This window comes from Chaetura pelagica, unplaced genomic scaffold (genome assembly GCF_000747805.2).
Source record: "Chaetura pelagica isolate M959 unplaced genomic scaffold, ChaPel_1.0 scaffold625, whole genome shotgun sequence".
NCBI classification, from domain to species: Eukaryota; Metazoa; Chordata; class Aves; order Apodiformes; family Apodidae; genus Chaetura; species Chaetura pelagica.
This window is the reverse complement of record NW_009953499.1, coordinates 1,038,143-1,057,156: the sequence shown is the minus strand read 5'-3', so window position 1 is coordinate 1,057,156 and position 19,014 is coordinate 1,038,143. Positions and strand designations below refer to the sequence as shown.

General features: G+C 42.5%; 1 protein-coding gene across 1 annotated transcript in view; it reads right to left on the bottom strand.

Moving 5' to 3' along the window:
* Positions 1–17,079, bottom strand: part of TLK2 (tousled-like kinase 2) — a 40,171-nt gene extending 23,092 nt beyond the window's left edge. The window contains exons 1-7 of the mRNA XM_009999343.1: positions 16,999–17,079; positions 8,229–8,300; positions 5,885–5,954; positions 4,794–4,837; positions 3,686–3,781; positions 617–784; positions 1–42 (exon numbers count right to left, since the gene is read on the bottom strand). Coding sequence (XP_009997645.1) covers positions 1–42; positions 617–784; positions 3,686–3,781; positions 4,794–4,837; positions 5,885–5,954; positions 8,229–8,300; positions 16,999–17,079 — 573 coding nt within the window. The remainder of the gene's footprint in view (positions 43–616; positions 785–3,685; positions 3,782–4,793; positions 4,838–5,884; positions 5,955–8,228; positions 8,301–16,998) is intronic.
* Positions 17,080–19,014: the final 1,935 nt, after the last annotated feature.

The window sequence follows — 19,014 nt, the reverse complement described above, 5'->3', positions numbered from 1 at the left end:
AGTGTTCCCTGATCCAGTAGAAGATGGGCTGCCTTGCTGGGCCTGCAAAAGAAAGTTAGTGTATGGTTATAAGCTCCTCAGCATGATCACCAGGGCCCATGCAGGTACACTTCACATGGGAGGGGCAGCCTGGCCTGGGTACCATACTTTCATAGTTTAAGAATGCTCTAGAGATTTAGTTCATTAAAACAAGAGTTAGGGTTTTTTTTTCAGGAAGTCTGGTCCAACCTGCTAAAAGACAAAGCTTTTAAAAGCCTAGTGTAATTCATGTCAGCTGAGATTAAGCCAGGCCAAAACAAACACTTCTCACAGCAGGACTGCACTTCATTCTTTTGCTTTTTCACCTCTATCAGATTAGCCTCTCAGATGCTATTATTTTGATCTACACAAGATTTTGAGTTGTTAACTTAAAACTCAGTTCATTTCACTAAAGAAAACAAGCAAAGCCTGAGACCTAGAACTCTTCACGAGGAGGATGAACTTACCAGAAGATGGTTGGTCATCAATAAACCAGGCTGCGCTTAACTACTGTCTTTGAGCAGAAAACCTTCAAAATTCCCCCATCCCTGGACTAGAAACATCCCCTTGGGATTCCAATCTTTCCAGAGCTGCTCACCGAGACAAAAGTAAAACAGAGGCCACCTCCCCTCTGTGCCAGCTGCTCATTCTCTAGCCGCTGCTTCGCCAGCATCACCGACATCAGGGTTGGCAGAGCAGAGTGTTCCTCCTGTGGGTCCTTTGCGCTGCCGCCGTCTACCCCGTACAGCGGCTGCTCCCCTCGCCGCTGTAACACAGTCAAAACAAATACAATCAACCTCTTTCTGTTTGGTTTTTAGATTTAAAAAAATAAAAAAGAAAGCAAAAAAAAGAAAAGCCATTCTCTTGGCTCTGCCAAAACTGTTGTCAGCGAAGCAGCAGCTGAGGAACGGGCAGGCAGCACGGTGAGGATCTGAGAACTCAAAATGGGACTCCTGGGATGATGGTTCTGGTGGTAACACATCAAGAAGGAGATGAAGTGGGAAAAAAATAACAAATGAACACACAGGATAGAATTCCTTGTCAGGTAATGCACCCCCTTCCTTTGCAAATATATGTGTTTTAGAGCCAGTGGGGCAAAACAGGCCGTAGATGCAAAAATCTTAGTCCATTGTGAGTTTGGTCAATGGTTTCAAAATTTGACTATTTGATGTTTTTTAAGGACTCATCTCAAACCAGCTGATGTCACAACACACTCATTATTCTACTGAAGTAAACTGAGTCAGTACTGCTAAATGTCAACAACCCAACCATCTCTATGACCTCAGTAACCTCATTTCTGTCATTACAGCTGGGGCCAATTTCCTGCAAGATATGCAAAGTGCTAATGTGTTTCCAAAATCCTGGAGAGATGCATTGCATCTCAAAGGCCAGCTCCTTTCTCCTGCACTAGACTCATTTTCAAACTGTGATACAGGAATTGGGTGCAGTAAGAACAAGAATCATCTGAGCTACATTGATTACAACACTCAGGCTGTCATTGCCCTGGCTTTAAAAGCCAGCCCATCAATGCTAAAAGTTGGCAGTCTGGGTAATAATCATCTAAGTTCTTCCAGGCTGTAATTCTGGGCCAGGCAGATGCCACATAGAAAGTGAACAGTCAGGTCAGGCTTCAGTTTTTCTTAAAAACCTAAATTGCAACCTAAAGCTTATTTTCTGGCTAACTCCCAATGTCAAGAGTGTGCTCTCCTCTCCAGAAGAGTGCTTGTATATGAGAGTGACCTTGCAAAAGTCTGAAGACCTGCAGATCATTCTTCTGATCAAAGGAGAAGGCAGGCAATTCAAGAGGTTTGAAGACAAGACCTAAGATCCTGAAGCCATTACAATTCCTCCACAAGTTCTGATTGCAGAAAATTCCAGTACAGTAGAGATTAACTCACATGTTTGGAGGTTTGACTCACAGTGAAGGACATTTTAACACTGCTCTCCTCCTGACCATACTGTAAGGGTAAGGTCCTCAATCTGCTCCCATTTTCACTCATGTTGCCATTTTTTGGGGCTTAGTTCAAACCATTCATACTCAGATTTTAAGAGGCCAAATCTTGCAAATGCACTTCATAGTTTGATGTGAGTAAATGAACATTACAGGTTGAGGTGCAAGAGTAAAGACCAGAAAATAAGAAACACAAGGAGCTGTGTAGAGGAGACAGATAAACTGGCCTGGCTGAAACTAACTTCAGTCTTCACCTCATGAGAAATACTCTGTTCAAACCTTTATCCACTCAACACATACAAGTGTAGAAGAAAACTAAAGAATCAACTTACAAACACATGTAGGGCTCCTCATCTGCTGGAATAAACTGTCCCTAACACATCACACATCTGCAACATTCAGAGCCTGCACTTCTTTCATCAACTTCTCTTTAAAGATGTGCATTAGTAAATTAATATAAGAGGAGGAAGGGCTCTTCAATTAAACATGTATTTTTTTAACCCTTTGTAAAGATTAAAAAAATCATCTAGAACAATATCCGACCTTCTCCCTTAAAGCAGCACCAAAAGCTTTGAAAATCTTGCAACACATGGAATTCTGAGCAGAGCACTCGTGTTGGGATTTAGTTCAGTACACATTCATGACTGTGCAAAGGTCTCTGCAGAATAATGTCATCAGTAAAGACTCTGCATTTGGTTTTTGGCATGCTAACCTTTCCCATAATGCTCCACACTTTTGTGACACTCAACAAGTACTGAAAATTTTTAAAGAGGGGCCCAGGCCATGTTAAAAACTAGAGATTGGACACTAGAGTCTCTGAATATTGCTTTGCTAGTTGAAATAAACCCTTTAGCTGGTCTTTGCTAAAATAGCCTAAAAATACTGGTTATTTCTTCACGTTCAGATCTTGCAGAAATGCTGTGACAGCAAAATGTAACAAAAAAAGGCAACAGATGTGCACGTATACACACTTCCTTGCAAGCTTTTGCTTGCTAATGCTCCTTACAAATCACATGCATGTAAACAGAAGCAAAAGACCTTCCCAATAGAATTATGGTATGCATGTGTTCCAGCATTCCCAAAGGGTTCAATCAAGACTGGAATATCATTGAACTGGTGCTATACAAACACACAACACGCTCCCAGCTGGATGCAGAAGATCCTGAGCTACAACGGAATACATGACGGTTAATGCTGGTTCCATCTTTTATGAAAAGCAGTGATCTACCTGCAAGCACACAGCATGCCAGCAACACTCATCTTGCATGCTCTAATCTCAGGTATTTGTATCAGTTACAACTGGACCAGTCACTGTTACAAGGTCCAAGACACTGGCTTGGCTGACAGAAATTCTTGGATATGAGGGTGGTGAGACCCTGGAACAGGTTGCCCAGGGAAGCTGTGGCTGCCCCATCCCTGGCAGTGTTGAAGGGCAGGTTGGATGGGGCTTGGAGCAACCTGGGCTGGTGGGAAGTGTCCCTGCCAAAGCAGAGGGGTTGGATCTAGGTGATACTTAATGTCCATTCCAACCCAAACCATTCCATGACTCTATGCTCCTAACCCTGCTGCTGATTTTAAGACACAGAACTGAACAGAGAATAAGCCAAATCACTCAACAACAGACACTTCTTTCCTGTTCAGTAACTTTTATTACCTGCCTGAAGCATGGCCACCAACCTAAAAGCCACCAGCTCTGTCCCCAGGGAGAACACTCACCGGCAAGGGGTTGGACAGGGAATGCTGCGGTGACGACCTGGCCACAGGAGGCACACTTCTCCCGGGACTGGTTCCTGGGCCGCTCCCCCCAGCAAACTGGCCAAAGGAACAGATCTGATCAGCAGCAACTCCACAGAAGTATTCCATTCAAGCAAATTTAACACATGAACCTTAAAAGTTAAGCCTTACAAGCTCTAGGGACTCATTTAAAGGAGGATAACCCTAAAATTTCACGCGCTGTTTTCAAAAACAACAGCAACAGTCAAGTACTTGAGTCACACGTGCACTGAGCACATTTCTCACTTGAACACACAAAAATATAAACCTGCACACTTGGTTATAGCTCAAGCATTTACAAGATAGAATTAGGAAGATAACTCCCTATGAGATGTGACCAACTGTGCACCACAAAAGTGGTAAGAGATGTACAACTTCTGCTGACACATCTATGCCTGTCCCTGGTACAGACAGGACATGTCACAGCAGCTGATCTAGTTGGTACAGAAATCTGTGTGTTCCTGCACCAGTGTACCACACTTATAAAAAAACTTTACCCAGGAAAAAAAGTGTTAAGAAGCACTCCTGACTCCAAGTCACTCAGTAAAATAAAGAATAAAATAAAAAGCCAGAGCTCTGCACTGTGCAGACCTAGAAAAGCTTTGGAGATTTTGCAATGAAAAGAATATTGATTTTCAGAATATCCATCCATGTTCTGGGGAGGAGTCTCCATCTCCTGTGTGGTGCCAGCCTTCCAAGGCAGGCTTTTCTCAAGAGGGAACCCTGTAAACAACTTCCTACTCAAATCAGCAGGACTTTGCTGATCATCTGAGATCCAGGTTCCAATGGAAATCAACTTCCAACGACACTCGTGCCTGCTCTTTTAAAAAACTGCTTTATCAGCTGCTCAAGAAATGCTAAAACACAACTGCCAAAAATCTCATACCCTCTCCCTAATCAGATTTGAGTATCAGGTTAATATCATCAATCAGTGGCTCCCAGCTATTATCTAATACAATGGATCACGTAACAGAAATTACATCAATTCCATCTACAGATTTGGCATCGTTTGAATTCAAGCAGATTTCTCAAACAATGTAAAGATGCTTACCTCAAAATAATCACTAATTTTATGTCCTCTAGGAGTGCCTTTTCCTAAAAGAGGAAAACAAAGGATAAAAAGAAAAGTTGGTATTTTAAAGCACAGAAGTTATGATGCCCTTTCAGAAAAATTACCCCCGTATTTTGACACTGCTTTCACAGTAGGAAGGTGCAACACTTGGCACAACAAAAGCTTCTGCACAACAAAAGACTGCCCCAGGCTCCCAGCTCTGTGCTGTTGTTGGGAGGGTTTACAGTTGACAATTCAATTAACTCTCAATTCCAAACATGTCAAATCCAATCAAACAGCATTTGCACTTGCTAAAGTACTTAGGAAACACTAAGTCACTGAAAGTTGCATAGGTTCTTCAAAATTTCCTTCAAGATAAGGACAAGGGGTACTTTTACTACTTCACCTTCAGGTAAATTACTGCTTATTAGATCTCTCACAAGCATTCCTCTAAGTTAAAGAGATAATTAGTGATGGCTTATACCAGCTCATTAAAACTTAGCCCTTTTCTCTTATTATAAAATTATCAAAGCAGTTCTGTCAACACAATCCCTGTTACTTTCTTGTTGAAGAATAAAAGAAACAGAAATCTGTCCCTATGCCCATTTGCTAGAAAATCTGAACTTGGACTTGAATAGGCTGGGTTTTTCTTAGTACTCTGAGAGTGCTGCCTGCTTTATACTTGAGCACAGTTTGTTCTCTATTTGTTATGGGGAGAACTTACTCTACCGAGTCAGGCATAGGCCTCAAAAAGCAAGGAAGAGAGTGCAGCCTGTATTTTGGAGTCTGGCTGCTGCATATGCAGTGATGTGAGAGCAAAACAACACTTAGGAGAAACCATGTTAAGGCTTTGGGCAGTTTGTCCCATAAAAATGCAAGAGTTTGTGCAAATAAGCAGAAGATGAGTATTTTCCTGCCAGTGAGGATAACAAAGCTCCCAGAAGAGAACTACACCATCATGGAGGAGTTTATAACAAGCTGCCTGACACACCCTTGAGAAGAGCCATTAGTTTCCTAGGACACTGACTGTGCAAAACGTGCACAAATTATCAACCCTTCAGAAATCCTGCAGGAGGGTGAGAGGGAATTACCTTGACTGGTCTCATATGCTTCTGCTTTCCTTTTTCTATTCCGCTGGTCATTCTGCTTTTTCTCAGGAGTCTGTTAAACAATACTTCAAAATTAACATTTCTGCAGTTATTCCAAGATTTAAAGAAAATGCCAAAACACAATCAGCTGCTCCAAGTCCTCGGTGGCCATTTCACTTCTCTGGTACATGTTTCTAGTGCTGGTACTTAAAGAAACAACTGCTCTCAAATAGCTGCTACCTTCTGATAAATGTGCTGCTGAAGGGAGAGAACATGGTTAGCAATGAAGTGCATCTTTTTTTTTCCTATTTCAGCTGTCCAGTGGCTACTCACAGTTTACCAGGACAATTCATTTGCCTGCAGCTAATGCTTCTCCCCAAAGCCCTTTGCAGACAGCTACAAGAGCTACTGGTGCTCAGCTGCAACCTCACACAAAACAAGGCAGAGCTGCCCAAGATGGCAGCCAGAAGAAAACTGCCACAGATGCAGCAATTCCCCTGGACTTTGGTTTGCTCCTCCTCTGCTCTCACTGTAGTCCAGGGCTGGCTGCATCTGACATCTCTGTGAGCAACCAGAGACCTGAGTGGCAGCCTGGCAGTGGGCAGTGATATATTTCTGCACAGGCACAATATAGAGCACAGGGGGAGGCCTGGAGGCTCCAACAGTGTCAGGCTGATCTCTCTGTACAAGATTAGCAAGCCTAGAGAGGAGGAGACCCTGGCACTGTGCTCTCCCTGTCACCAGGGTCACTGATGTGGCCAAACCTGCTGAAAACATTAGGAAGCAGTTTACTGAGGTTGCCAGAAAGAAAGATACCTTGTCATTTCCATCACTGTCAGTTTAAAAACATCCCTTATCCCAAGGGGTCCCAAATAATATTCAATCTATATGCTTTACAATCACTGCAGCCACTAAACTGTAGCCTGGGGGCAGAAAGAAAACCACAGTGTGGAAAACACAACTCTGGGGGAGGGAAAGTCATGGCCAGAAGGTTTGTGGTAAACCTAAGTTCCGTGCTCTTTGGAAACCAAAGTCCAAAGTACCCTGTTGAAAGCTCTGTCAAAAGACTTGCACACAGGAAGCACAGAAATCAATCCACCTCCTTTAATAGGATAGAAAGGATAAAGCTGACACAGCTAGAACCTAAACCTGGCTGTGTCCCCAGTGGATGCTGGACATCTACAGTCCCATGTTACCAGTCACTGCCAAGTTGCTGTTTTGGTAAGAAGATGGAGGGGATGTCAAGACACGTTTGTGTCTGCAAAGTACTTTTTAGAATGAGGGGACTGAAAACTCTGGTAACTATCTACAGACTTGCTCCTGTATGTGCACAAGTCAGTGACATTGTCTCCTCAGTGCAGAGTGAGGAGCAACTCCTGAGCAGCGTTGGTGGGACTGTATCACCACAGGCTCCTTGGAGCTGTAACCATATTAATGAGATTCAGTTTGTTTTTCCATTCAAGTACTTACATAACAAAAACTACACACAGCATTATCTGTTACAGACTGAAATAGCAAGGAATGGTAGATTTGATTAGGTCAGCTTGGTCAATTTAACTCACGCCACAGAAGTTCAGTAAAAAAACTAAGTAAAATAAGGAATACTCAGTTTTCCACTATGAACTACTTACTTGTATGGAGGTAAAAATACTGCATTTTGGGAAAATTTAGCTTCACCAGATACCTCCCACCAGCACTGCCATATAATAGAGTTAAAGATGATCCAGAATTTACCTGATAACCATGTGGGAAGTTATTTAAATGCAAACGAAAATTGAAATTGCAGATTTTGCTTTATTAAGGTGGAATTTTAAAGTAAAAATACAACTCTCAAATAAATGTTGCTGCTTTAGCAAGTGTTTTGAAATAGTTAATCCTAAAGCAGTGAGATTAAAAAGGGATAAAGCATCAATGTTCACCTCCCCACACTTCCACAGAGCGATTCATAACACGCTCTGCTTTGTACAGGCTTCTGCAAAGTCACATCTCTGACAGGTAAGGCAAGCTGTTCCATTCATGCTCTCTGGCTTTTGATTTGGCCAAAACTGTATCCAAAAAATCCCAGCAAACAAATCACAATGCAGCTGAAAACAATTTCACAAGCTGAGCTTTACAAATGCTGTGTTTTCAGGGTAAAATCTGCCTGTCACGGTGGGAAGCCCCAAGGAGTGTTTCACAGCAGGTCTGAAGACTCTAGGGTTAAGATTTAGACTAAACACTTCCCCTGGTCCCTTTCACACCCCAAACAAAGAGCACTGTCACTCACTCTCACACAATTCCTTCTATGTTTTGAGTTGAATCATGTCCACCTTAAGCCAGATTATCACGAGGATTTGTGCTTGCTTACCTCCAATTCCTTATCACTCAGAGAACCCACGCTGCACAAGCTCTGGTTGGAAGACTCACTATTTAATGGACCCTAGTGAAAAATAAGCAAAGACTGTTAGAAACAACTTCCATGCAAGGCAGATAAGCCCTTATCAAACATTGCATCTCTGGGCTAACTACCCAGGCACATGATGGGGCACTAAACACCTTCCAGTGTGGTTTGGAGCAAGATGGGAGTTGGGCTGCCTGTTGGACAGTCCTTGCTCAGTGTCCTGATCCAGCCTTTGCAAGGATATTTCTGTATCAATTTTAATCAATTCTCTATCAATTATTGAACCACCTCCACAAAACAGCCAATTCATCCAAGTCTTAAGATGTTTGATAAACATAACTTGTGATTTGTTGAGCAGTAGTAGCTCCAAGCTCAGCTCTTCAGGCAAGCATCTGCTTGACCCTGGACTAACAATTCAGAGGCATCTCCCATCTGGCAAGGCAGCTATTACTGTAACCAGATGCTAGCAGTACTACTGATTTTTTTCTTCAAATGCATCATTTTTATGCTTTTTTAACACTGAGAAGTGAACAAGTTGTGGTAACAGCAGTAAAACTGGCACCAAGGAAACAATCTTTCCCACTGCGCTATTTTACAGACCCAAGGCTGACCAGGCTAAAGCACGGACTCAAGAGGCTGGGATAGATCTCCCAAAATATTATCCAGGAACCCACAAGAGTCTGCCTGCATCTTTGCAGGCTCTACTGGATACACAGCTGCATTTTTATATATCCAAGCTTTTTTGAAAATAATTTTCTCAACTCTGTATCAAAACTAGTTTTAAATGAAAAGAAAAGTGAATCATGCCAAGTCACTGTGTTTTAGCCTAGTGTTCTGACACAAAAGTATCCTCCCACAGATCTAACTTAAGAAATCTAGATAAATTTGACAAAGATATAAAAACAAGATTCACAATTACTGATGGAATGTATTAACAGGAAGAATGAAATGGTAAAGCCACCTCTCTCCATTAATAACTTGTGAATATCTTCTCCCAAAGATTCATTCTATTTTAGCATTCAATTTTTGCAGTAACCACTTCCCACCAACCAACCTTTCCTCAAGGCAAAGCCACTTCTTACTATATACTTGAGCAGAAGACCTATGGGAGGGGTTGGGGAGAAGCCTTGGGGAGAAGATTAATCCCACAGCAGACTACTTTTGAGAGTAGCAGTTCTTCCCTGCCCATTTATTAGGCAAACATCACCATCAAATTAAACCTGTGACACAACCTGGCCATTACTAACCCTAATTTCCAAGCAGGCATCCACAGAAAGTAAAAGTTCTGTTCACCTGTATTTCACTGGGCATGTTATTTACAAACATGTTCCTCTTAAAAGGACAGGCTTAGGCCCTTCAACAAAAGAAAAAACACCCCAAACCATGATACTTGGAACAGCTCAAGAAGCTACACATTTAAGATTCCCTCTTAGAAGCAAATTTGCAGGTGGTATTTAAGCCATACCATTACTTCTTTAACTCACCACACAAACAGCACAAGACTAGGAAGATATTTTACCTCATCTCTTCAGTAACACAAAAGCTTAAAACGCAGTTGCTTTTTAAACACAGCACCAAGCTCCCCACCCCACCATCACAAATCATCTAGGTACAACTCTTGGTGATGTGAGGGACTTATTCCTTGGCCAACACAACCGAACAGAAGGGCCAACAGTAACCTGAGCTGCATCCACATGAAGGCCTCATGGATTAAAAAAAAAAGTGTCTTATGGCAAGTGGCAGCAGACAATTAATCTTTTCACCCATGTAAACAGCTTGTTTATACACTGCACAAATGCTGTCCTCTAAAATCCTTTGCTTCCTCTCAGGAACTCAAACCCCAGCAGCACGTTCAAGACATCAACCTTCTGTGGAAGTGTGATATAACTTTATTAGGTGCAGGAGCATCTCAACAAAAGAGCATTTGCTGGCCTCAGATGGACAGGTTGGGGCTCTGACATGAATAAGATGAAAGTGAAAGTTGTTGCCATATTTGCTTACATGTCCCTGCCTCCATTTTGCACATGGATAGCAAATGACAGGAGCAGTTACTCCCAAAATGCCACATCTGAGCTTTTCAGGAACACTGTAGTTGGAAGGGTGAGGCAATGGCTCAGGAAGGACCAATGCTTCAGCAATGACCTGTACTCCAGGGTAACTTGGAGAAATAAACTGGTGAAACCATCTGTGGTTAGAAATGACCCTAAAATTCTTTCAGAAATACAAGACCATACTCTCCAGTACAAAAGATCCACTCAGTTTGCATCTGAATGTAAAGTTCTGGAATGCAAACAGCTGGAAAAAAATGTCTAAAACAAAATCCACAGTTTTTCTTGCTTCCAGTACCACAACTACCTGTACCAACTATTCCATGCAGGAAATGTACAGCTCCAGCAGTTGGAATCAAACCCATTTGTGCAGCAACAAATGATCAGTTCTTATCACTGACTCCTGAACAGCAAAAAGCCTTTCCCTTTACTTTAAAAGTTCCTCTAGAAACTACACTGACAAAAAACATAAAATGTAACTCAATGCAGTAGTAGAAAGGGTGAAAGGGAACTAACTACTTAGTGATGGAAGTAGAAAAGAACAGCCTGGTGGATGTCTGTAAGTATCTAACCATTGTCACATGCACTGATATTGTGAACAATCAAGCAGAATTCATTTTTGTAGACAAGTTTTGACCCATTTCCACTTCATGAGCTTTCTCCTCTCTTGATGATCTTCTAAAGGGCCTTTCACTGACACTTCCCTTGTAGTAAAGGATTAGGCCTGTCTGACAGGCAAGGAGCTGAAGCATCTTGTTCATGTCACAGTTGGCAAAAAAGTCTTGTTTCCAGGTATTCCAACTATGGAAACACAAATTGCCCTTTAGAACGTGCTGTACTCGAAGCCAGAAAGATGCACTGCCTGGATGTTTAGGAATGTGGCTAGTCCTCAGCTGCACCTCTTCTCACACAGTTATGCCAGAGAAATAAAAAGCAAGTTTTCCTGATCGTCCAGCTGGATATCCTGTTCCACACATAACCTCATGTTATCAACTGCTTAGAGCAACAGGTTTAGACAATGGATATAAGAAACCAAACATTTCCCCCTCGATTGTCAGGGAGTGTATATAAAAACCCCTTCAAATTTATGTTTTATCATTCCTTGCTGTTCACATTTAACCCAGCAACTGACACTGGATAAATGTTAATTTGGCATACCATTATAAGTGGTCATGACACAAAAGGAATTAAAGAGACAAACCTGAATTTTGGGGCAAAAAAACAAGTAAGCAATGGGAACGAAAACTAACATGAGAATATTGCTGGGCAAGTAGCAGTGGGGAATAATAAACTAGCAATAGTTTACACTGGAAGGGCTTATAAATTTTGCTTCTGAAGGAGTCATCTGCATTGGCATCTGGCTCTTCTAGCACAGACTACTTGGGGATAATACAGCACTTCTCTGATATCACTTCCAGCCCACTCATTCACTGTACCCTGTCAAGAGAATCGGTGATGGGGCTCAGCAAAAATTCAAAATACGTGGGTCATCTGAAACAAGCTAATAGTTTCTATAGTGTTTACCCAAATGACAAGCACAAGAACAGCACACACTTCCTCCTCCGCAAGGAATTTCATTCTGAGATAAGCTGGCATGCTCTTTTCCCTTGTGATTCACCTCTCAACTGCTGCTTCTAAGTCCCTGACCTACCTATGCACAACAAAACCTCCATGTTGAGAAGTGGATGCGACAGGAGCAGGCGCTTTCAAGACTCCTACTCCAAGGCAAGAATTTAAAATCTGTCCACTCACACAAGCTGGTTAGTCATCTCTCCCCCTGCAAGAGCCCTGAAAAGGCCACAAACAAGGCACAATGGCTGAATTTTCAATAGAAACAACCTGGCCTGATAATAGCTCCTATTGGATCTCCCATAACAAAGCCAGCCTGACTCAGCCAGCCCTCACCTAGCTCCTCTTCAAGCATCTCCACTGCCTCACATGACTCGTGCAGTTCTCATCCTCTTCAAGCTAAAATGATCCCTCAGGCCTGTCCACAACTCATATGTTGGGCAGGCTCCATTTTGTGCTCTGCAACTCCAGCTCTAGGAACCCAGGCTGCCTAGCCAGAGTCTCCAGTGTGGACTTACAGCAACATGCACTGTAAAACTCTCTTGCTAACTCCATGGCAGAGACACGCTTCATTACCTCGAGCCAAGGTAACCTGAGTTCTTCTGAATTCTGTAGCAAACCAAGAGATTTCAAAGGGAAAAAGTCAATCTTTAGTTCCACTAAAAAGTTAGTGCTGACTCCACAAAGGTTTACACCAAAGTGAAATGGTTGGATGGTTTTACAGTTGCTCTGGCCCAGTGCTATAGTATGAGACAGGTTTAATTAACATACTCTTGTTTCAAGCCTCATGTAAGTATGAGAATTAAACCCTGCTTCTTAATTGGGCTTTTAGAAAAGCTCACTATTGTAGCCCATCATGAAACCCCCAATCACCTGATCTTTCTGCTGTGAGAAGCTCATCTGCTATCAGAAGTTCACAGGTAACCTCCAGTTGGGTAAGGAGATTTGAAACAGCATTTTCTTGGTTTGCATTAAGGCTCAAGAGTCTCCTCAGGATGAAAAAAATAGTTATTTTTACTTTCCTGACAGCAAACTGGACAGAAGGGTGATGCAACTCACCCTAACCCTCAGTGCATGGACAGAAATAGAAACAAGATCTGACAAATCTATCTGGGCTCCAGTAGCCACACAACACATTTGTCATGGTGCACATGGAAGCATCCAAACAGTTTTCAAGCATCTGGCATAAAGTCCTGGAGCATTCTGTAGTAGCTGATAAATTTCACTCTAAGTTTCAAAACTCTTACTAACTAGTTCTTCTAGTGACACGTGACACCTGTTAAGGACCATCACCATGCAGCACCACCTCCCTCCAGTGAAGACATGATTATTCTCAAACACTAATTTAATTTGCTAACATTGCTGCTAAAAATGCTGCAAAGTGGACCACAACTGCTACTGAACTGCTAAGAGTGCCAGAGAAAGGGTAAACACCAAAATAATAGAAGTAAAAGCTGTTCTTTTTTATGAGCAATTCTCTTTCTGGAGGCAGATTTTCTGCAGCACAAGTGACACGTTAGGTTATTTTAATTTCCACCTTTAGGCTGCCTCAAAGAGGCATCTCACCATGAGCGTGGTGGGACACTGAACAGGCTGCCCAGAGAAGCTGTGGCTGCTCCTCCATCCCTGGCAGTGTTGAAGGGCAGGTTGGATGGGGCTTGGAGCAACCTGGACTGGTGGGAGGTGTCCCTGCCCATGCAGGGGGTGGGACTGGATGATCTTTAAGGTCCCTTCCAACCTTCTATAAAAGGGGAGGAAAGGCAGCAGTACCTGCCCCCAAGACTTCTTCAACTCTAGCACAGTCATCTGGATCTGCAAGATCACAACAGAGGGTTCATCTCTCTAGAAATACTTCAGCCTTTTTAGTTAGGTGTAATAAAGTGGCACACACAACTTTTAAAATCTTTTTAAGATCAAGTGTGTAGAGAATACATGTGCTGCTGTGATGACCCACCCTGGTTAAGCGTGAGGGAAACCATGTGCAAACAGAGATTCAAACACCACAATTACCTACTCCAACTCTTATCTGGTAAAAGTCTGTGGAATTGACACAAATCCTTCAGAGTTAACTCGCCTGACATCTTAAAGCCAGCACCCAGACTGGGGGAAGGGAGGCAGAAGGTGAGAACAGACCAAATTAAACAATGTAGGCTAGAGAGACAAAATGCATTTTGCTTTCAGTACCTACTGAGCCAAAGGAAATGTCTGAGCTGGCCAGTCAGAATAATGCCCGAGTGAAATACTTACACTTCCCCTAATAAGTAAACATAAATGAGAACTAAATAAGCAGGAATTCTGGTAGGTGTCAGATAGTTGTGTGTTAATTCAAGAGCTTGCTTTGCAAATTTGTGGAAGAATGACACTTTACCATATGGCAAGAAAAGACATCTAAACATCACCGACTTTTTGAAGCTATCCAGTGACCTGGATGAACCACAAGAGTTTAACAGTTGCCTAGAAACCTTCCTTGCTCATAGATTTGATTCCACATATTAACTCCAAGCTTCTAGAGAATTATATTCTCCAGCTACTAAGTGAGATAATTCATCACAGACTTGCAACAGAATTTGGAGGCATTTGGGACTGCAAATGACCTCGGTCATTGGGTTGTGCCTTCAGCTACCACAGGAGGTGACAGCACACAGCTGTTTCCCAAACAGTTTAGGATTTCTGTCCTCTACTACTGTTACTGGAAAGCTCTTCCAGAATCCCATGACTCTGATGGCTAGAAGCTTTTTTCTAGTTTCAAGCTGAAACATTTATTCTAGATCAGAGTAATCTTATCCACTCTCAGAAACATGTAGAGTTGTTCTTGCAGACATGCAGGGTCGTGGCCTTTGAAGCTGCAGTTGTATTACAGATGCAAACTAGTGCATTAGTTTTACACAGGTCCAAAATATAGCCTGGATTTCTAAACATGAAGGAAACCTATTCAAACACACCAAGAGATACACCCAGAGGAAGGCAGGAAGCTCAGTTACAACTGCCTGTGGCCTTCACCCAATAGGAGAGCATCTCAGCTGACATTTCTTCCTTTTATGCAATAATCAGCACCAGAATACCTTCTATCCCAGGAGGATGTGCCAGTCCCCGTCCCACTAGATGGCACTAACCTACCCTAAGGAGCCTTCCTTCAACATTTCATTGGAGAGCTAAAAAATTCTCAATTGAATCAGACAAATTGTATCCCAGCTTTCCCAATATATTCCCTTGAAGACAGTGACCTACCAATGCCAGTGCGGAGCATGACGGACGGAGGCTTGGGGGGGTAGGGAGGGAATTTGAAGCACCAACCTGGGAGGGAATGTAGTAGCTGAGATTAATATTGCAACCAAGGTTTGCTGCAACATAGTAGAGTCATGCTAATTCATATCAACGGTTGGCTGATCTACTGCAAATTAGCAAGTATGCAAGTCAATCAATAGATAATGTCTGAAAGAAGTGTAAGGCACTGAACAGTTTACTGACTAGCACAAAGGAAAACACTACACTGCACAACAACAGGTAAAAGTGAAACTCAAGTGACAGAAGAGCTCTGCTGAAAGTGAAGCCTCCAAGAAATGAGGCTTTTTTTTTGGTGCTTGGATATGCTTTGGAAATAAAACATGAGTTTTCAACACCCACCCTACAGCGAAAGGGCATGTGCTTTCTGCTACAAACATATTAAAAACACAATTAAGACATGCTTCCCAGTATCTTTTAAAGGTTATTCCTTTAAAAGGAATAGTTCCCAACATTCCTTGTGAGCACTGAGGATGTTGGCACTGTTTTAAAGCAACAGCAGTGCCTACACATCTAAGTCTTTGCTGTTCTAGGAAGTTGTTCTGTTTTATCTCTACTGGTAGAGCTCAAGATGTTGCAGTGACACACGTGGGGAGAAGAGGTAAGAACCAGATGAAAAAGCACATTAAAAGTTGTGGTGTTGTATAAAACAAGTCTTTCAAGATTGTAAATACATTGTGCTAAAGCCTTAAGATTTAAAAAAGTCTTAAGAGTGGGGGAAAAGATAAAAAAAAAAACAACCACTCTTACTTCAGTAACTTAAATTGTTACCTCTTAACAACAACAACTAACCTTCCTGACTACACTGCTTCTCAGCTCAACGTTTTACTTACTCAACTTCCCTTCCAGGACTTAACCTTGTTTGAGTCCTGATTGAAGTACAGATCAGAAGGAACAGTATGAACTCAAACAAAGCCCTTTTTCAAGTTCTGCATCACTTTGAATTCTTCTCAGAAATATGGCATGTGCAGAGCTTCCTCCCTAAATAATTCTAAGAGGTTTCTGAAAGTGATATAGCAATGATGGGCTGTTTTACCATCTACCCTGATGTTGCCCAAAACTCCCTATCTTCTTCAAAAGTGAACTCCTTATCACTGACCTAGTTTAAGATGAGTTCTGCCACCATTTCATTGCTCAGAGACACCACTAATTAACACTACCAACAACATCTGGAGAGTTAAGAGTTTCATGCTAGTGTATCAAGCAACCACACATGTTGTTATTTAGGTGCCTCTCTCCTGAAAAGCAGCTACTGAACAGTTATTAAGTTGTGTGTGAGGACAAAGATGGGATTTTACTAGCAGGTTGTGGATCACGGATACAGGAGAGCTTACCTGCAAATAACTTTGTGTGTGTGTTCTATGGCACCGAGTAGACAATTTTAGCAGGTTGCACCCACAAGAACCGACCAAATTCCTGAATATATTAAGGCTGGTTACATGTTGTATCAAACACAGGCAGCTTGAAACTGTATCTAACAAGTGGCCAAATTCAGTTCTCCAATGCATGCTCGGAGAAAGGAAGAAACAGATGAGATTTCCCCTTGCAAAGACAAAGCTGTCGTGGGTGTTTTTAAGGTGCAGAAGCTGCCTTAAGATGGAGCAACTCCCAAGATTTTAATTAGAACCCAAAACCTTCTGAGTAGCAGAACATCTGCTGATAGATCCCATTTTCAATCCTCTCAAACATACTTCAAGCAAATGAGCGGTCAAGACACAAGGAGTGATACAAGACACTGCTAGAAATGCAAAACCATCCATGGAGACATTAAAACACAAGAGTGCAGCACAGGATGGATCACCAGTCATGCCTGTTGTACCAGAGGTACTCACACTCACCTTAGCAACCCCAACTCCAGTGAACCTGGCCTCCAGTAGCTCCTGCCTTCGTGGGTCCAGGCTATGCAATTCTTCCATCATTTCTGCTGCTAGGGGAGAACAACACTCAGATTATGCAATGCAAGGGGAGAGATTTAACATTCCATGCCACCAACAGGCCTCAAAAGTGCCTGTTCTGCAGCAGAACCACGTGGAAACCATTTTATTGCCAAGAGAAAGGCAAGGTTCCCATGCAGTGATAACATGACTTTGCCACCAGATTATTGTATTTAAGGATAACCCTGCTGGAAAGTTTCCTCTTCTATCTGTTGTACCAGCCATTTCAAGAGCTCTACATCCAAGAAACCAATTATGCCACATTCTCCCACTGGATGCTTTATTAAAATGAAAACATGGGACCAGAGTGCTATGACTAAAAGCTTCAGAGCTTTTCATCTGTGCTGCATCACCAGGAGGGGAAAAACAAACAATAACAACAAAAAAAGGCAGCAACATTCTTTACCCCATCATTCATTTTTGGCCAATCTTGGAAATATTCTATCTCCCCAAACTCCAGATTTCACTGACAACAGTTTTGGTTCTCCCGAGGATTATAAGAAGAAAATGATGCTTGTTTAAACCTTTTGCTTTATCAAGTAAAGCATCAGGTAACTCTGGTGTAAGAGAAATATCTGAGGTTCTATACTCTGGATGTACCTCCTGGCAACCCAACATAATAGATGTTATTATTTGAAGGGTTAAAAAAAACACAACAAAACAACAAAAAGTACAGTTGTGTAAACAGGTTAAAAAAAAATAAATCAGGAAATCCACCGTTTCAATCCTGAACTGTGAAAAAAAATGGGACAAATTTCAACGTTCATTATAACTGTGAATCACATCTTCCCAACTGCACCAATCAAGTTCATTTCCAGAAATGTCTGTTCCAGTTTCATTTTCTGGTCTAAGGTGGGGGGGGGGAAAGAGAGACTGAAGATAAAAATTTGCTGTATAAAGAGCGTATGTGATGAGGAAAGTTCTTGAAGGGCAGCAAGTGCCCTCTAGAATAGGCAGGGTACAATTGTTCCTTTTATGAACTGTCCATTTTGTCCCTGCCATTTCCTCCAAACGCTGCAGATCTAAGTTACAGGGGGCAAAGTGAATCCATCTGGGGGCATTTACAACTGCTCTCCCAAATCAGTCACCAGGCTTAAGAACTAATGGGATACTAACTGCAGTTATTAGAGAAACCTCTTTCTTCTCCAGGCTTTAAAAATCCCAACAAAGCTATCAGCCTAGTTTTCAAAACAGGAAATCTGTGCACGGAGGAAAATAGTTCTTGAAGGGCAGCAAGTGCCCTCTAGAATAGGCAGGGTACAATTGTTCCTTTTATGAACTGTCCATTTTGTCCCTGCCATTTCCTCCAAACGCTGCAGATCTAAGTTACAGGGGGCAAAGTGAATCCATCTGGGGGCATTTACAACTGCTCTCCCAAATCAGTCACCAGGCTTAAGAACTAATGGGATACTAACTGCAGTTATTTGAGAAACCTCTTTCTTCTCCAGGCTTTAAAAATCCCAACAAAGCTATCAGCCTAGTTTTCAAAACAGGAAATCTGTGCACGGAGGAAAATGAAAAAAAAGCCATGAAGGAGAAGGTGTTAAAACACTCTCAGGTCTCTCCTCCATTCCGGGGGCCACCCGGGAGGGAACTGCATCCCCACACCGGGATGTGGGTCCAGGAAAAGGGACTGCCACAAGTTCCCGAGCCTTTCCACCCCCCCTCGGCAGGGCCGAGCTCCCTCCCGGGGCTTGGGGGCAGCCCCGGAGCCCCCTCCATCCCTCCCAGCTGGGGATGCCATTCCCTCCCCGCCCTCCCTGACTCCTTGACGGGGTGATTTTATATATATTTATTATTTTTTTTTACCCCAAACATTTCTGTCCCCGCTCGGGAGACCAAAAACAGGCGTTTCAAACCCAAGCGGTGAGTGAGCAGCCTTGCCCCGCTGCTGCACCGCCTCGGCCTGCCTCCTCCTCC